Genomic DNA, 17,520 nt, shown 5'->3' with positions numbered 1-17,520 from the left:
ACTATGTACCTATTCACCAAACACCTCTGCGTCACTCTCCCGTCTCTTCCCGGTGCGTCATCCCGTCCCAGCCAGACTGGAGATTGCCAATGCCCAGCTCTTATCAACTCGATGGTGGTGGTGATGATGCTCCAAGCCCTCAGTCGCTCGCTCTATCAATCATCTTATCGACATGGATGCCGGTCGCGGAATGGCGCAACGGGGCTTGATGACCAATTCCTTGTCTTGCTCGCTTTCTCCACTGTTGCTTGCTCTTCTTCTTCCTCTCCCCCCCCGTTCTTGTGCTGCCGCCTTGTCGTCGTTGTCGTCTCCAGAGAAACAAAACAGTTTTGGCCGCCAAGATGGTTGACCTGCCCAAGCCCCTCGATTTGTCCCACCATCTGTCGCAAAATGCGAAAAGTCGCGAAGCGTCGGCCATGAAGTCGTTTTACAAGTACTTTGCCATTCCTGGTATCGGTCAACTCGCTGGAGGTACGAGACCCTGTCCCAAACATTCGTCGACCCTTTGCTAAGCGCTCAGGTCTCCCCAACGACAAGTACTTTCCATATGATAATCTCGAGGCCAAAGTAGCCTTGCCAGATCGCTGGCAGCCAACCCCAAACGATCCTGTCGATCCCCCGTCCTCTCAGTTCCAAGCTACCAACCTTTCCGACGTCCGTCCCTCGGCCCGCATTGTTGTTCCCCACACCTCCAAAGGCCCCGACGTCCTGCGCAGGATCGACCTTGCCACCGCCTTGCAGTATGGCACTGCTCAAGGCTACCCTCCCCTATACCAGTTTGTGCGCCAATTTACCACCCAGAACCTGCATCCCCACGTGCCCTACCAAGGTGGGCCAGAGATCATTTTGACCTGCGGCAACACAGATGGTCTATCCAAGGCTCTCCAGACCTTGTCCAATGAGTGGTACCCCACCAGGAATCCTGTCCATGAGCGTGAGGGTTTGCTCTGCGAAGAGTTGTGCTACACAAACGCCATCCAGGCCGCTCGACCACGCGGCCTCAACATAGTTCCCGTCAAGATTGATGACGAGGGCATGACGGCGCATGGGCCCGGTGGCTTGCAGGATGTCTTGGAGAACTGGGACTTCTCCAAGGGCAAGAGGCCGCATCTGATTTACACTGTCACGTGCGTTCCTTTTTCCTTTCTGTCCCCTTTTCTTTTGCTGACTTTATGAAGGATTGGCCAAAACCCAACAAGTGGTGTGCTCAGCCTCGAGAGGCGCAAGCAGATCTACGAACTGGCAGTCAAGTACGACATCATCATCATAGAAGATGACCCCTATTGGTACCTTCAATTTCCCTCGTCTTCCCCGAATGCCCACCAATTTCAGCATGTTCGGCAAAAGTCGTCTGGATTCGAGTATCTGGACTCCCTGGTGCCATCCTATCTGTCCATTGACTACCAGGGCCGCGTAGTGCGCCTCGACACGTTTAGCAAGACCGTTGCCCCGGGATGCCGTCTTGGCTGGATCACCGCACAGCCCGAACTCATCGAGCGCATCCTAAGGATAACCGAGGGCTCGACCCAGCAACCCTCGGGTTTCGTGCAATCCATGATCAGCGAGCTGATTGTGGGTCCCCAAGGCAAGCAAGACGGTGGCTCCGGGGGCTTGAAGAATGGTCAGGGATGGGACATGACTGGCTGGGTTCGCTGGCTGGAAGGCCTGCGTGGTAACTACGAACGCCGCATGAATACCATGTGCGACGTCCTCGACAGCGGCAAACACCTTGTCAAGGCTGGGCGCCGAGGCTCTTTGACGGACCTGATCCGCTCCACCACGCACCCGTCGTCTTCCAATGGTGGCATGGACGACTTCGACGCGGACGCTGAAGACTGGGCTGTCGTTGAGACAACCAACATCTTCGACTTTGTCCGTCCTCTCGGTGGAATGTTTGTTTGGGTCCGCTTCAACTTTGAATTTCACCCCCTGGCCAGGAAGGTTGGGCATCAGGCGTTGGCCCGTGCTCTCTGGATCTTTTGGACCACGGAGCCGTACAGAGTGCTCGTATCTCCCGGTGCCTTATTCTCGCCCACAGACGAGATCAGGAACCGTGAGGGTTACAGGTGCTTCCGAATGTGCTTTGCTGCGTGCGATGAGGCCGAAATTGCCCCCATTTCGAAAAGATTTGTGCAGGGTGCCAAGGAGTTTTGGCGGATCAAGGACCCCGCAAAGATTGAAGAGCTTTTGAAAGAAGATGACGCCGATGCCGAGAGTCTAAAAGGCTTCAGTGCTGGGGACATGGGCAGTTTGGCGTCATTTGGCTTCTGTTAGACGGGATGGGGCATGGGACATGAGGTTGCACTGCATGGCGCTGGAGAACTGGAAGAAGGATATCTCGATTGAATCTTGACAGGAACAAGCTTACGAATTAAGACGTGACCTCGAAGACGAATCACCGAGTCGAATTATTAAGCGTGGAACTGATTTTGCAGGCGGCGTCAAGCATGGCCCAAAAGCCTCACCAACACCAGCAGGCCATGTGCCATCACCAGTGGTCCTCAGCGCGCCCGGGCTCCTGCAGTCACAACTTCTCGTGTCCCGCTTCCGCTCTTCCAATATTTCCCGCTTAGCCCCCGCTTGAGCGTCGTTGTCGACCGCAGCGGCACGACTTGACGACCAACAACAGCGCGGAGGTCGTGTATAAATCCTCGATCTCCCTCTCCGAACCGACACAGGCTCGCCCAATGCCATTGCCATTGCCTCTTCCACTACTTGACAATTGCCCAACAAACGTTATCAATCCTCAATTATTGACATTGGCCCCGCGCGTCTAAACTGGCTTTCCGCGTTCCGCTCCAACGCCGCCACGCGACACCTACCAAGCATGGTATTAATTCCGGCACCGATCCACCTCTCGAAGCATGCGGCGACACGGTCTCGACCTCGCTTTCTTTCCCGTCCTCAGTGTGCTGCTGTACCTGCTGCTGCTGCTGTCCAGCGGCGTCGTCGAAGCTGTGCCGGTTGTCCAGGTCCCTGACGTGTCGGAGCCGCTGCAGACCATTCTGCAAAACACCGACCGCAGCGAGCTGTACCGCTACCCGACTGATTTGACCAGGTTTATCGTTCCGGTGCGTATTTGCGTGCGTGCGTGCGTGCGTGCGGGTGTCGAGCAACCATCCGTCGCTGCTGTCGTCATTCTCACACATGGAGCCGGAGGACCTCAAAACGCGTGCTGTGGCTGCTGCTTTGTCAACTTTTCTAGACACATCACCGAAGAAGCCTCAAAATGGTTTGGGGAAATGAGTAGAAGGCCAAGTATTCTGACGGATCGCTCGCAGAAAGCCATTCACAGCCACAATGATTACTGGCAGGACGTGCCTTTTTACAAGGCTCTGTCGTACGGCGCCATGTCGATTGAGGGTGATGTTTGGTTCATCAATGGCACGCTTTATGTGAGTGAGGGACTTTCCCTTCTCCTCTTCGTCGATCTGGTCGCTTTCCTTGGCCGCTCTTAGGTTTCTGTCCATTCTGACAGACAATATCTTTGGTGCTGTTTCTTTGGACCAGGGGTGATGCGATTGAGTGGAGACACCAGTCTTTCCGTGACGGCAATTTGATTCAATTTCCAGGAAAGATATGGTAGTTCCTGATGATAGAGAAAGGAGAAAGACCAAATTTCTTTTGCGGAGATCAGTTGGTGGTGGAAGTAAGATGTGTTTGCTTGGCTTTTGGAATGACGTCACAGGTTTAAATCTGGGCAACCAGACCACGACCAGGAAAAAAAACTTGGATTAGAGTTTCGCCTCGCTAGGCTTCTGATTCTTGTGGACTCCTTCGTTTTGCCATTTGCTCTCTGCATCAGAGGATTGCGCCATGTTCAAGCGGACAAATCGAGGGACAAGGACAGCTCTTAACATTTGCTGCTCCAACACCAATCTGCCTGCTATATTCAGACTGACAACCTCGCAGCTCGGCCACGACACTTCATCCCTGACGCCCCAGCGCACCCTTGCATCCCTCTACATCGACCCCATCCTCCACGTCCTACAATGCGCCAACCCGCCATCGCCCTACGCCGAGTCCCTGCCCACCTTCCGCGGCGTCTTCGACCGAGACACGGAGCAAACGCTCTACTTCGTCATCGACTTCAAGACCAAGCCAGAAATCGGGACGCTCGACGCGGTGCTGGCGGCACTAGAGCCGCTGCGATCAGCCGGGTACCTAACAACATGGCACGCATCCAACAACAGCATCGTCAAGGGGCCCATCACGGCCATCGGGACGGGGGAAATGAACCTGGCGTCGGTGCTGAGCCAGACGCCGCTGCGCGACCTCTTCTACGACTCGCCGCTCTTCAACCTCACCTTTGAGGAGAACAGGAACATTACCGGTCCGGAGGTTAGCCCCCTCGCTTCGGGCCACTTCACCGAGGCGTTTGGCAAGGTCACAAAGGCCGACTTCTTTGCCCAGAATGAGACCGCGCTGAAGGTGTTGAGGGATCAGCTTCGCGTCGCGCACGACAAGAACGTTATGGTGAGGTACTGGGAACAGCCTGGGTGGCCCATTGGCACGCGCAATTCCATCTGGCGCACGTTTGTGGATGAGGGCGTTGACCTCCTCAATATTGACGACCCTGAGGGTTGCGCGTCGTTTTGGGAGGGCAAGGGGTGATGATAAAGGTAGGTTGGACACTGGGTGGGATGCAATTCGGAGTGCTCTCGTAAAGTGCCTCCCGGTCCCCCAGACTCCTCTGGGGGTCCGACACTGCAAGACCTAGTGGGACTATTAATTGATGACATTGTAATCGTACCGCCCGTGGTTTCTTGGTGTCTTGGTCTTGTTCATGTGACTACCTACGCGCAAGACGACTCTCGTCCTGCTCTCTCTTTGTCATGATGCGGAACTTGCCTCGAACACAAAAACTCATCGCAGAATTCCGTCTTCGTCAGGATTCACTTCAAATGGCGCCCGATGAAAAGAGCAAAAAGACGCCCCTCAAGAAACTAGTCGTAGGCAGGGCTGAAAAAGCACCGAGGAGGGAGGATGCATGAATAGATGTTTAGACCTCGAAAGCACTTAAGCTCGCAAGAGCACAACTCAGTCAATCCACACGCCCCTGGCAGCACAACAACAACAACAACGACAACAACAACGACAAGCTCCAGAGCCCTTGCGCAAACACTGGCTCACTCTCGACAACAAGTCCCCCATCTTCGCCTCCACAACGAACGAGACGAAAAACAAACACCATCACAATTTCCCCACTCGCGCGCCTCACCCCGCCTCGCCTAACCTCCTACCCCTAACCCCAAAGGCGACCTAACGTACTTAGCTAGTCAGTCAGTCCAACACTAGCCTAGGTAGCGCCCCTCTCTCTCTTTCTCTCTCTCTCAAGTCAACCTAAGGGTCCAACTGGCGCTTGACTAAGGTAAGGTGGGGAGTCAGCCGCACAGCCAGCCAGCCAGCCAGAGCACCTCTGGAACCCAGGCTAGGTACAAAGATGAGCCAGCCTCAATGGCCTCGAGCTAGGTAAGGTGGGCAAGGCAGATAGGGAGGCTAACGTGTAGCCTCTGGCTGGTCTTCCATTCCTTCCTTGGTCCTAACACTGAGTGACGTCACTGAACACCCGGCACGGCAGGGCAGGGAAGGGCAGGGCTGGCTTCACATACATGGGTAAGTACCCTACACCTCATACTTCCTGATGATGAGCTCATATACGCTCGCCCGCCCGCCCGCCCGTCTGTCTAGTTCAGTTTAGTCTAGGCTGGGCTAGGCTAGGCTAGGCTGGGCTGGGCTGGGCTGGGCTGGTTCAGTGCAAGGCAGTTTGGTCGCAAGAGCTAGGTAGGGTACGTGTAGGTGGTAGTCTTGCAGTGCCCGTCCGTCCGTCCGTCCGTCTGTCCGTCTGTCCGTCTGTCCGTCCGTCAGCACAGCGTTGCCGGCCGTAGGGTAGGTTCGGGTAGGGTAGGGTAGTCTACTGCCTCACACATCCAGACGTATAAATAGACAGAGGGTTCGGATGCGCAGCAGGATGGTCGGTTGGTTGGCAGCATACATGGATAGATCAGATTAGTATGATGTTATCAGACGTGTGCGCAAGATCAGCGGCGTCTAGATTCGAGCTAGAATTGGACATGCCTGGTACGGTGAGTGGTAAGTGGTGAGTGGTGGTGGGGTGGGGAAGCGTGATCCGCGGCCGCGCCGCTGAGGTAGGTGCTATATCATACATGCTACGATGACATGTAGGGGAGATGGAAAAGGAGGACGTCGTGAGCGTAGGTCGTGTAGTGATGGTGGTGGTGGTGATGATGATGGTGGTGATGATGGTGGTGGTGGTGATGATGATGATGATGATGATAATGATGATGATGATGATGATGATGATGATGATGATGATGATGATGACGATGATGATAATCTGGCTTGCTTGCTTGCCTAGATGCCTTGTCTGCTGCCGGCATGATGTGTGAGTGGTGCAGCAGCACTGCAGCGATCGGTGATGAGATGGGATAATGGGGAGGGAACGTTCGTCAGAATGATTCCGATGCGCAGCCAGCCAGCCAAGACCGCTTGAACGTGCTGGACTGGACAGGACAAGGTGGGCACCTGCCCTCTCTCTCGGGAGGCGCATCACCCTGGCGTCAGCGTCGGGAGACGTACTTCGGTTCTCTTGACCAGGTCTCGGGGGGCGGCGTCGGAGGCGTCGGCGGCGGCGGCGGCGGGAGGGGAGGGGGCACCGAGAGGGGGTTGCGGTCGTGCATATGCCGCTTGAGGGGGTTGGCAGCTCTGGCGTTTGTTTTTTCATCACAGCAGCGATGATCGATGAGGGGAGGGGGAACATATGGAGAGAGTGGTGGCAACTACCGACGGCACGTTCGCCATCTGTGCTCAAAGTATCTATTCTCGTCCGTTCGTTTTGACTAGGACGCCATATTGCGTTTGATATGGGAATACTGGCAGCACGTCTTCCCAGGAAATAGTTAGTCGGCAGGCGTGTGGTTGCAGTTGGTCCTAGCCGCGTGACGGCGACGCAAGGAGGGCAAGGAACAACCCGACGACGGCCATGCGCACAGGGGCACACACACAGGAGCGCGAGGCAAAAAAAAAAAAAAGACGTTCATGTGCGCCAGTCTCAATGGAATGTCTCGATGCGGCAGCTTGCATGGAGCGCAGGCACGGGAGACGTCAGTGGAGCATTCTGTTATGCGGAGGCGAGAGGACGGCCACGAGCGAGGCTTCAGATATTCGGGTACATGTAGACACCAGAGACGATCCCTCCAGTCCGCACAGAGGCAGGACAAGACGGTTTGCCTGGTTTCAGACGCTCCTCTGGAATTTGCACGCGTGGTGGTCGTTGTGCCGCTGACTCTTTTGCATCAGCCCGTCGTCCCTTGTCGGCATCAACGTCATTTTTCGCCACTGGGGCCCTTTGAATGCTCCTGGTTGGCGTCGGCAGCCTGGCCTAGCACTTCGGAGCTAATGCCGTTGGATCCTCGACGGTTGCGCGAGGTGGCTGCGGCCACGAAGGCAGGTTCCCTGTGAATATCACGGTAGTGAAGTGCTTCGGTTGGACGTTGGTGGTGGTCTGGTGGTGACGATGGGCTCCTCCTCACCCCCGTCTGTCAGACGTGAGCAGGTGGGCGTCTCGTCGTCACGAAACCAAGTCAGTCAGTTGATCGTGGATCCAGAGGGCAGGTGATTTGCGGTCGAGAACGCTGGTGGAATGGGTGAAGAGGGAGTCCAAGTGGGTCGTATGGAGCCGGCGAGGGGATTTAGTGTCGGGCTGCTGGTAATTTTGATCAGAGTCGGCGAGTGATATCACAGGAGATGCGAGCGGGGAGCAGGGCGTTGATCCCGTCGCTGGCGGCGGCAACGGGTCGAAAAGAGGACAAATTTCAAAACGGAGCTGACTGGCGTATTCGAGGCCAAGTTGAGGCGATCAGCGTCGACGAGGTGGGTGTTTGCAGGATTGGAAAGGGTCTGATGACATCAGAGGTGGCGATTTGAGTTGCACCAGCAACGCCAGGAAGAAGTGAGGGCAAGCCAGTGAAGCAGCAAAGCTGTCAGACAGTCGAAATCAAAACGAGCCGTTTGTGTCGTGAGGAGGGGATATTGTTTTGGCGAGTGGAGCCGAGATTCAACGTCCAAAAAGAGTCGTGGCTCGCGGCGATTGTGCAGATGAAAGTCGTCAAAGGGAAAGGATTTTCAAAGGAACAAACCATTCAGAAGGCTAAAAGTAGGTGGCAAGCGTGGAGCATCCCTGGAGAGGGGCGGTATGATGTCTGGATTTTGCACGATGAACAAAGATTGCCGTTTTGGGACAGGCGAGAGTGGTGGGGGAGCGACCAGCGGACGGCACACAGAAAGAAGCGAGTACTTGCAGAAACAAAGAACAGCGGAGATTGATGATGGCAAAGAAAGCAAGGTGATGATGTGAAAAAAAGGAAAAAAAAAAAAAAAAAAAGAGATCAAGAAGAGAGGAGCGACATGAGGTCGCGAATGATGCATGCAAGGGTGAATCGGTCGGTCGGTCTGGATGATGACGGTCGTCAGTCCCGTCGGCGTAGGGCTGAAGGGAGGAATCAACCAAGATGAGCGTTGGTTGGATCGTAGGTTCAGTGACGCAAAGAGCCGCAGGGTCGGAAACAGTTGTATTGAGAGTGGATTGCAGATGAAGTCATGGCTGTGCGCGGCTACGTCAACCCCCAGGATTCACAGGGTCTCGGCTACTGGCCAGTCAAGGGGCGCTGATGGCGACGCCCCCGGCTGCCAGACTGTCCATCGGACGAGCGGCAACGCTGACGGGGGCTCGCGCTTGAGGCGTCCCGGTCTCAGGGTCCAGCACCAGCACCAGTACCAGTACCTTCGCCTGTTCCGCTGCCCTCTGGCCCGCCCTATATATACATAGATAGCCCTGCCTCGCCCTTCTCGAAAACGCCATCAAGCAACAGCTCAACTGTGCTTTACACCCAGACTCTACTACTCTCTCCTCTACACCTGCCTGTCACAATGTCTGCCATCGGAACCGAAGCCGCCGTCTACGTTCGCGAGAACTTCTCTGAGCCCATGACGCCCATGCACAACTTTGCCAACCAGTACGACTTGGACAACCCTCAGGCCTCGATGCACTCCTACAACCGGTACGCGCTTTGAAATCTCCACCCACGACCATGTCCCAGCTGCTAACATTTGGCAGCGTCATGCACGAACATACCAAGCTTCAGCTCGAGCGCGCCACCAACTCCGCTCGCAGACGTTCCCAGACAAACGGCACCACCTCTCCGACAAACCTCCCCTCTGAGTCGAGCCGGGGTTCCGTCAGCTCCTGTTCTTCTTAACAACTTCGACAACTGCCAACGGTCCTGGATCTGACCACGACATCTTTTCGCCTCGAGCACGATTAGCGTTTCAAATTTCTTCACGATATAATGGCTTTGGCATGGAGCAAGGAAAAGGCGTATTTCAAATTTTTGGGCATCTATGGTGTAGATCTTGGGTATTCGCCTGTGAACATGGCTTAGTACACACTTGGGATGGCTTGATTGTTTTCCCATCTCCTAGTTCAGAAACATGTTGTCTTCATCTTCCTTGTTGACCATGAGAGTGTTTTGGTGACATGAATCAGTTTTGTCTGCGCCTTCAGTCAGGATAAGCTTTTGCAAAAGCCGGCATCAATCAAGGTCGCGGCCCGCGATCGGCTACCCAGGATGGATGGTGTTTTCCCCGGCCTCGTCTCCACACGCGAATCTCCGGACCCTGCTCCTTCGAAAGCGATCCCAGCCCGCTGACGCTCGTCATGCAGCCAGCCATGCTTCTCCCCTGCACCTCCGCTGCCTAACAACTCGACCGAGTCAACACTTTTCTTTTCCAGCGTGACCATCTTCATGACGTTGCCATGTCGGAAATCGGTTCAAGCTCGCTCCTGCCCAACTATCATCTGTCATCTCGGGCCCTGACTTGCGTCTCACCAGAGCCCATGGCTGCCGACCACCAACACCCTCCAGGGGATTCAGCACTTCTCGTCTTTCACCGCCACTAAATCTGATCATCACCACCATCCAAGCCACCCCAAGCCCCCTCTAGCCGCGCCGCCTAGGCACCCTCGGCCCTTTTGTACAGAGCACCGCTTGAGTCCATGGTCCAAGTGCTGAAAGGGCAAAGAAAATTCCATCGTCCGCATGAAAAATCAGGATTCTCTTTTGTCGAATGCCATGGGGTCATGCGATTTATCCCCCAGGCCGACTCGACCCTTTCCCCACCATCGCTCCGTATTGACCCCCCTTCGAGAGTCCACGAGAGAGAAATTCTCCGCGCTTTCATCGACCAGGTACACCGCACGCGCACCGCCTCTTGCTCCACTCCCCGACAAGTGCGCGCGACTCATCCGCTTGTCCGCCCCGGCATCCTGGTTTCTGCCCGACCAAAACCCCCGTCGGTGCCCGTTGCTTGGCCCAAGATTCACCGACTGCCTGAACCGCCTGCCAGCCTCGACCGAGTCAGTTTGCAAACATGCCATCTGACGCTGTGCGCCATGCTGCCGCTGAACCGGTCTCGGGTGCCGTGGGAACCGCCGCTGCGGTCACTCGCGAGAGCATGCTGCAAGAAAGCGAGTCGACGCGAGTTACCTTGACTCGCTCAACCTTCTACAACGTGAAGACTTGACAGCGTGCCTTGATCTTTGACCAGTCTTGACACAAAATCTACAGCCACCGAATCATGGAAACTCCTCAAAACTCTGTAAAGAGCGGTAAGAGAAATTTCACGCCCGCGACACCGCTAATCGCTTGGTTTCCATGCTGTTCCGACGACTGCTCCTAGGGTGAGTGCTTGGAGTGCACGATTCAGCCGCAACAGCAAAAGAGGCAAGTGCCATCATGCTCACCATCGAGGTGATTCCTCATCCTTCCAGAATCATCCGTGGGCCACGCGTAGATGGAGCGACCATCCGTTTGCATCCACGAGATGCCCAAGCATGAAGATCCTCCCAACCCCACAAAAAGAGCGAGATCTAGACAGGTCGATAGGACCCAGGCCGCCGGTCCATGATGCAATCGAAAGAGCCGGGTAAATCTAGACTCTGGACTTGAATGTTCCAGTCAATGGAAGAGCAAAGTCCACTGAAGCTTGATTGGAATGCGCACCAGTCGAGTCGTGAGAGTACAGAGTCAGACAGCGGACATGGACCGGACCGGACTGATGGCGGAGAGGTTATCACTCCGGCTATGTTCATCCTGTGGTCGTCACGTGGATGGGCTGCTGGAAGTCCATATCGAAGTTCTGAACCATTCCGCCTTTCGAACTGACGAGGTATGCATTCCAATCCTACTCCGCACGTGGAGGTAATTCTTGAAATGGTCGGACTCTAGACATCCTCGAACAGTATGAGCACCACTGACAACAAAAGATTAGTTAGCAGTCGCCAGTTTCCAACCCGACAAAAAATCCACCAGCGATGGCTAGTGTTCTTGCAAGAGCTAATCATGCCTCCAAAGCTTGCTTGAAACCCCATCAACTCGGCCACATGCTGGCATAGACAAACGAGAATAACTCGGTGACAGCAGAACGTCCAGCCCAAAGGATCACTGAAAGCGGTAGGACTTCGCATACGCACGCAAACCCAACCCCACAGCCACGCGTAGATATGGAGAAACGACTTTCCCATGATGGGACCGCGCTTTTCATTCTTGTGTCGTCATAGCGCCATGCCGAATCAACCGTCCGCGAAAGAATGTGTTGAAGTGCATTCTGCCCAGCGCAGACCTCCTAGCTGCGACCATCTCCTCCTCCTCCTCCTCCTCCTCCACCACTTGCTCTCAAAGCAAAAAAGTGAGCCCCTCGGACGTCCCGAGGCCGCGCTCTGGAAAATCGCCGGTTTCTCGCTGCCGCTTCCGTTTCGTCTTTCGAAGACGCGTGTGCCACGTCTGAAAGCGTCGGGACGTGTGGCGTCCTGCGATATTTCTGCCAGAGCAGTATCACCGTATTCCTTGTCATCGACTGACTTAAATCGAGCCAGTCTTGGCTGGAGTCGCAACAACACGGCCAAACTGCTATACAAATTCCTTCATCAATCATCATCATGGGCAACTCATTTTCCTCGTCCAACCCCTACGGCGGCTTTCAGAATCTCCCAAGTCACAAGCCTGCCATCTTCTCGTCAAATGCGAGGATCGTTCCGACGTTCTACAGGCCATACAAGGCATTGGTGACTTGTATCCCCGAATCAATCGTGGAGATTGAAGTCCAACCAACCCTATTCTTGCAACCGTACCATGTCCGCACCAACGTGGAAAAACCAACGATCCTCTCCGTCGATGCAGATATCTCGGTACAAATCACCAATGCGCCGACCATGCTCGACTTTTTGGTGACGGGAAGTACGGTCTCCACCGGGACAGCAACGGGTACTATCACCACCTGCAGTCCGACGACCATCTTCCAGGAAGACGATGGCTCAGCAGCCACGGTCACACCAGCCCCTGACCGGCCACTTGATGTACCAGCTGTCAATGAAGACCTCGACTTGGGGACGTATCTTACCGCGCCTACCGAAGACGACCAAATCTACACCATCGAGACTATCAATCCGACAGAAGCGGACCAAATCTTCACGATCGAGACAATCAACCCTACAGAGGCGGACCAAATCTTCACCATTCAGACAATCGACCCATCAGCGCCCCGCACTGCATCTTTGGCCACTGTCCTCTTGTCGACAAACACACCATTTATCTTCATCCGCCCTGCCGCTACTGCCCTGGCAATCGGCCAATCATCTGAATCCATATCGGTACCGAGCAGTAGCAGTGCTGGGAATGGCGGAATAGTCCCCAACGTGCCAGCTTCCGTCTTATCGAGCGTCGTCTCGCAAGCTCCTGGCTCCATCCGCTCATTGCCACCTACCTCGCTTTTGAAGAGCTACGTTTCTCAGGTCACAGGATCTCTTGTTCGCAGCTCGTTGCTTACCAGCTCTCCTCTCAGCAGCTTGGCCTCTCAGGTTTCTCAAGCACCGTATTCTCTGCGAAACACTCTGCCGGCTCCTTCTGTCCTTAGCAGCGTAGCATCGCAGGTCTCCCAAGTTCCCGGCTCTGTCCGCAGCTCTTTGCCCGCCACGTCATTGCTGAGCAGCGTCGCCTCACAAGTCTCTCAGGTCCCGGCTTCGATTCGCAGCAGTCTGCCCGCTTCATCTCTCTTGAGCAGCGTCGTCTCTCAGGTTCCCAGCACTCTTGTCCGAAGCACCTTGGCCCCAGCCTCGTTTTTGAAGAGCGTCCTTTCTCAAGCACCCGCGTCGTCATCGACAACATCGGCAAGAAGCAGCAGCACTAGCTCTCCGAGCAGCAGCAGCAGCAGCAGCATCCGCAGCAGCGCGCCGCTTCCCCTCAGCAACCTTGCACCGGCCGGCAGCACCATCACATCAGCCGCCAGCAGCATCCTGGCCACCGCGACCGCGAGCGCCAGCGACAGCCTCAGCACGCTCAAGCGCATCCCGCGCCCCTTCCTGCGCCACTCGTGGGCCTTTGACGACCTGCTCGCGTCGTTGCCGGCGCTCGAGACGGTGTCTGGCTCGCTTCTCTCGTCGACGGCGCGGCCCGTTGCATCGATCCTCCCGGCTGTTGTCAGTAGCAGTGTGAGCACCTCTGTCCCGGCCTTTTCCTCTGCTACTTCTTCCACTTCTTCTGCGCAAACGTCGCTGCCAACTATTCGCACGACGTTGACGCGGACGAATGCCATTCCGATCGCGACAACGACGACGACGGTTAGGCCGGCGGCTGCTTATGTTGCTGCGTATGAGTGAAGATTTGTTCGTTCCTGCAGAAAAAGGGAATCTGGTTTGCAGAAGTAGGACTGGACGAGAGCGGAGGGAGCAACCACGTCGTTGTAATAGCACTACCTTGTGATGTGACTTTACTTTCGGGGATTCTGTCGAGATGGCTTGAAATTTGAAGTTTGAAGCCGAGTTGAGACGAGCTGTTGCGGGTCGCGCGGAGTTTCGAGGCGCTTTGATCTTGCTGTCTACACATTCACCAACCTATCTCTTCATCTTCGTCGTGCCGGACCTTAGACAATGCAGTCAACCCTTTCTGAATGCTCTCTTCTGATTGTCTTTTTTTTAACCCTCATCTACCAGCTTGTTCACTTCAGCATGTATGCTCGAGTACATACATTGTACCAAAACCTCTCCAAACACAAGCCAAATGGAACAATCAACCAGGATCCTTTCTGCACCATGAGCCACCTACATAACCTACCCGTCCCTCCAGCCGCAGCGTTCCCCACACAGCACCGCCGCTTCGCCACGCCGCCGAACGGCATCCCACCCCACTCTTCGTCTCCTCGCCCAGCATTGATCAGCAAGCGACACGAGCACGGACGGCGGAGAAAGGAGACGGACGGACGGACGCCTGCGGTGGGGCGTGGGGTCCAAAAGGCTAATCCTACTACGAGTTGGGATGGTGGGTTGGGGGGGGGGGGGAGAAACAAAGGGTCCAGGAGAGCAGACCGGAGCGAAAAAAAAAAACAAAAAAAAAAAAAGAGGGTCCTTGGTCAGGAGAGGTTTATATAAGTCATCGAAGGAGGGAAGGAGGGAGGGAGGGGAGGATTCATCTCCGTTGATCGCATTGTCTACGACGACGATTTTTACGCTACGTTGTCAAGAGTTCTTGATTGCTTGATCAAGGACTTGCTCTTTGTCTGTCTGTCTGTTTGTCGACGAAGAAGAAGGAGAAGAAGAAGAAGAAGAAGAAGAAGAAGAAGAAGAAGAAGAAGAAGAAGAAGAAGAAGAAGAAGAAGAAGAAGAAGAAGAAGAAGAAGAAGAAGAAGAAGAAGAAGAAGAAGAAGAAGAAGAAGAAGAAGAAGAAGAAGAAGAAGAAGAAGAAGAAGAAGAAGAAGAAGAAGAAGAAGAAGAAGAAGAAGAAGAAGAAGAAGAAGAAGAAGAAAAAGAAGAAGAAGAAGAAGAAGCGCAGACAACAAATGGGATTCATCGAGCCGCCGCGCGACTACTGGGTGCAGCAGTGGAAGTACACGCCGACGGTGCACCGCGACGTCTATCCAGCCATTGACCCGCGCTCCAACCCGGCGCTGTCGCAGGCGGGCAAGATTGTCGTCATTACGGGTGCCAGTTCGGGCATTGGAGCTGAGGTGAGTGCTTAGTTACTCTTTGTAGAATGAGGGGAGGTCATGCTCAATTTTCCAAGCCTTCCTCCTACCCAGGGGATCAAGCAATGATTGGAATGAATGATCGACTGACTGAACAATGCCACTCACACAGGGCCTCGCACCCGCGTTTGCCCACTCGGGCGCAAGCGCCATCGTCCTGGCCGCGCGCCGCCTCGACAACCTGCGCGCCGTCGAAGCGCGCATCGCAGCCATCAACCCGGCCATCAAGACGCTTTGCGTGGCAACCGACGTGACGGACGCTCACTCCGTAGCGCACCTCTTCCAGAGCGTACGCGACGCCTTCGACGGCCGCTCCGCCGACGTGCTCGTGTCCAACGCCGGCGCGCTTCGGGGCCTATCCAGCATCCGCGACGCCGACCCGGACGTGTGGCGGCGCGAGGTCGACGTCAACCTGCACGGGCCGTTCCTGCTGGTGCGCGAGTTCCTGCGCGGCTTGCCCGCGAACCCGACGACGCACAAGCCGAGTTTCGTCGCCGTCTCGTCGTCGGCGAGCGTCGAAGTCATTCCCGGCCTCAGCAACTACTGCCTCGCCAAGGGCGCGCTGAACCGGCTCGTCGAGTTCGTCGCGGCGGAGAACCCGCGCGTCAGCGCCGTGGCCATGCACCCGGGCATCATCACGACGGCCATGTCCATCAAGGAGTTTGAGCCGTTCGAGGGCGACTCGATGGACTTGGTCGGCGGCATGGCCGTGTGGTTGGCTGGCGACCATGCGCGCTGGCTCACCGGCAGGTATGTTGGCGTTAATTGGGATGTTGATGAGTTGCTGGCGAGTAAGGACAAGGTGCTGCAGCGCGATGAGTTGAAGGTTGCGCTCAAGGGCACGTTTGGTGATGAGGTGGGGACTGTGGATACCAAGGCGTACAAGACGCAGCCTCTTTGATTTGGTGGTGGTGGTGGTGGTGGTGTTGTTGGAAATGAATCGACCCTGTTTTTGACCATTGCTCAATCGAAGTTCCTGTGAGATTTGGACTTGTGACTGAAGAGAGAGAGAGAGAGAGAGAGAGAAATCGAGCATTGCGCATTCCTCCTGCTACTGGGCGCCGCCGAGGGCAGAAGCTCCCAAGCGCGGACACTGATTGTCATCAATCACAAGCTGAACATGCGCTCCTCAATGGGTAGAACCAAAATACCTCAGTCACGACCCATCCTATGCCTCTATCCGTGGTTCGAGGCTCCCGAGGCAGCTCCTATTGTCTTGCTAGATCAAATAGTGTCGAGCTAGAGAGGACCGAGATACGATGTCGGCCAAAGATGGAGATGCGAATTCGCCATGACTATGTCTTTTCGCGCGGGTCATTGGGAATTGCATCCGAAAGCACAAAAATTCAGCCAGTGAAGCAACACGAAGGAACAAACATATAGCAGACACGCAATCGAACAAGTGGTGGGACAATTATCACACAAATATCGAGGCACCACGTTTATATTAAGGGTCACGCCTCGGCCCGCAGATCCACGAGCTGGCAGCTGGTGCGGTGTGGTATGTGTGGCGTGGAATTGGCCCTTGACGTAGCCGTTGGAACAACCTGGGACGGTACACGTCGAGGCTAGTAGTCACTATCCTAATCACCGAGGAGCGGGGCAGCAGACGGGATAAGAGCGACGGCTCCTCTTGAAACCACCGGGACCGCGCGAAGAGTGGTTTAGCATGGGAATGGGAATCTCGATTGCGGGATTTCAAAGTCGATTCTCATTTTCTTTCTTTTGTATCTCGGGGGGGGCTGGAGACTCCAACGTCTTTTGTTAGCCGAGACATCCCGGCCGTAGTGGAATGGTGCCAAAAGGAAAGCGGTGGTCGGTGCAAGATATCTTTTGCCTGCTGAAAATCAGGCCTTAGTCAATGGATTGATTGCACATGGTACAGAGCGGAATCGCGCCTCCAGAACAACCCTGGTGAGCAGGTGCCCCGCCAAGGTCCCGCCTCATGCTTCTCCAGTGCTGGCCTTTGACGGGACGGACCAAACTCAAGTCAATGCGTTGTTTGGCGTAGCGAGGTGGATGGAGAAACGCTGGAGCAGAGGCCACCAAACGGTGAGCCATTTCGCCTCTGCCACAGCTGAAGATCCAGGGACAGCAAGCGGGTCGGTAAGCCACGCGATTTTTTTTTTTTTTTTTTCTTTCTTCCTCGAGGCACGAGCACCTTCCCCGCATGCGCTAGGTGGTGGGCCGTTTTGACAGCGTCAGGGTGCATGCGCTTGCCGCTGAAAGTCGCACGATGCGTTTTCCGTGGCGACCGTGGTACCTGCAGGTGTGGGGAGATCAGAGAGTAGCGTGGTGCAGGCATGAACTGATGTTATCTTTCTAGCGGGACGCCATGAGGCGGCTGGACTGTGGAGGAGCGCATTGAGGTTGATGGCGCGTGGTGGCGAGGTAAGAGGGTCTTTCAGCTGAGCTGGTTACTGACTA

General features: G+C 55.3%; 6 protein-coding genes across 6 annotated transcripts; 5 read left to right on the top strand and 1 right to left on the bottom strand.

Moving 5' to 3' along the window:
* Nucleotides 1-5: 5 nt before the first annotated feature.
* On the top strand, nucleotides 6-2,569 carry IWZ02DRAFT_38840 (pyridoxal phosphate-dependent transferase). The gene is made up of 3 exons (XM_066765560.1): nucleotides 6-471; nucleotides 521-1,127; nucleotides 1,179-2,569. The coding sequence occupies exons 1-3, from the start codon at nucleotides 342-344 to the stop codon at nucleotides 2,272-2,274; spliced, it is 1,833 nt and encodes a 610-aa protein (XP_066620828.1). The 5' UTR covers nucleotides 6-341; the 3' UTR covers nucleotides 2,275-2,569.
* Nucleotides 2,570-3,105: 536 nt separating this feature from the next.
* IWZ02DRAFT_457284 (PLC-like phosphodiesterase) lies at nucleotides 3,106-4,755 on the top strand. Its single transcript, XM_066767932.1, has 2 exons — nucleotides 3,106-3,395; nucleotides 3,913-4,755. The coding sequence occupies exons 1-2, from the start codon at nucleotides 3,243-3,245 to the stop codon at nucleotides 4,612-4,614; spliced, it is 855 nt and encodes a 284-aa protein (XP_066620827.1). The 5' UTR covers nucleotides 3,106-3,242; the 3' UTR covers nucleotides 4,615-4,755.
* Nucleotides 4,756-5,685: 930 nt separating this feature from the next.
* On the bottom strand, nucleotides 5,686-6,632 carry IWZ02DRAFT_38831 (uncharacterized protein). The gene has a single exon (XM_066765559.1). The coding sequence runs from the start codon at nucleotides 6,569-6,571 to the stop codon at nucleotides 6,005-6,007; it is 567 nt and encodes a 188-aa protein (XP_066620826.1). The 5' UTR covers nucleotides 6,572-6,632; the 3' UTR covers nucleotides 5,686-6,004.
* Nucleotides 6,633-8,780: 2,148 nt separating this feature from the next.
* On the top strand, nucleotides 8,781-9,672 carry IWZ02DRAFT_501025 (uncharacterized protein). The gene is made up of 2 exons (XM_066770267.1): nucleotides 8,781-9,080; nucleotides 9,137-9,672. The coding sequence occupies exons 1-2, from the start codon at nucleotides 8,950-8,952 to the stop codon at nucleotides 9,276-9,278; spliced, it is 273 nt and encodes a 90-aa protein (XP_066620825.1). The 5' UTR covers nucleotides 8,781-8,949; the 3' UTR covers nucleotides 9,279-9,672.
* A 2,137-nt stretch (nucleotides 9,673-11,809) lies between these two features.
* On the top strand, nucleotides 11,810-13,867 carry IWZ02DRAFT_38803 (uncharacterized protein). The gene has a single exon (XM_066765558.1). The coding sequence runs from the start codon at nucleotides 12,017-12,019 to the stop codon at nucleotides 13,730-13,732; it is 1,716 nt and encodes a 571-aa protein (XP_066620824.1). The 5' UTR covers nucleotides 11,810-12,016; the 3' UTR covers nucleotides 13,733-13,867.
* An 844-nt stretch (nucleotides 13,868-14,711) lies between these two features.
* On the top strand, nucleotides 14,712-16,129 carry IWZ02DRAFT_38778 (uncharacterized protein). Its single transcript, XM_066765557.1, has 3 exons — nucleotides 14,712-14,755; nucleotides 14,851-15,075; nucleotides 15,206-16,129. Exons 2-3 carry the CDS (start codon nucleotides 14,908-14,910, stop codon nucleotides 15,992-15,994), a joined length of 957 nt encoding a protein of 318 aa, XP_066620823.1. The 5' UTR covers nucleotides 14,712-14,755; nucleotides 14,851-14,907; the 3' UTR covers nucleotides 15,995-16,129.
* The last annotated feature ends 1,391 nt before the right edge of the window (nucleotides 16,130-17,520 follow it).

The sequence above is a fragment of the Phyllosticta citriasiana genome (genome assembly GCF_038021145.1).
Source record: "Phyllosticta citriasiana strain CBS 120426 chromosome Unknown IWZ02scaffold_10, whole genome shotgun sequence".
Taxonomy (NCBI): domain Eukaryota; kingdom Fungi; phylum Ascomycota; class Dothideomycetes; order Botryosphaeriales; family Phyllostictaceae; genus Phyllosticta; species Phyllosticta citriasiana.
The sequence above is the reverse complement of the archived record's forward strand: the minus strand, read 5'-3'. Positions and strand labels throughout refer to the sequence as shown.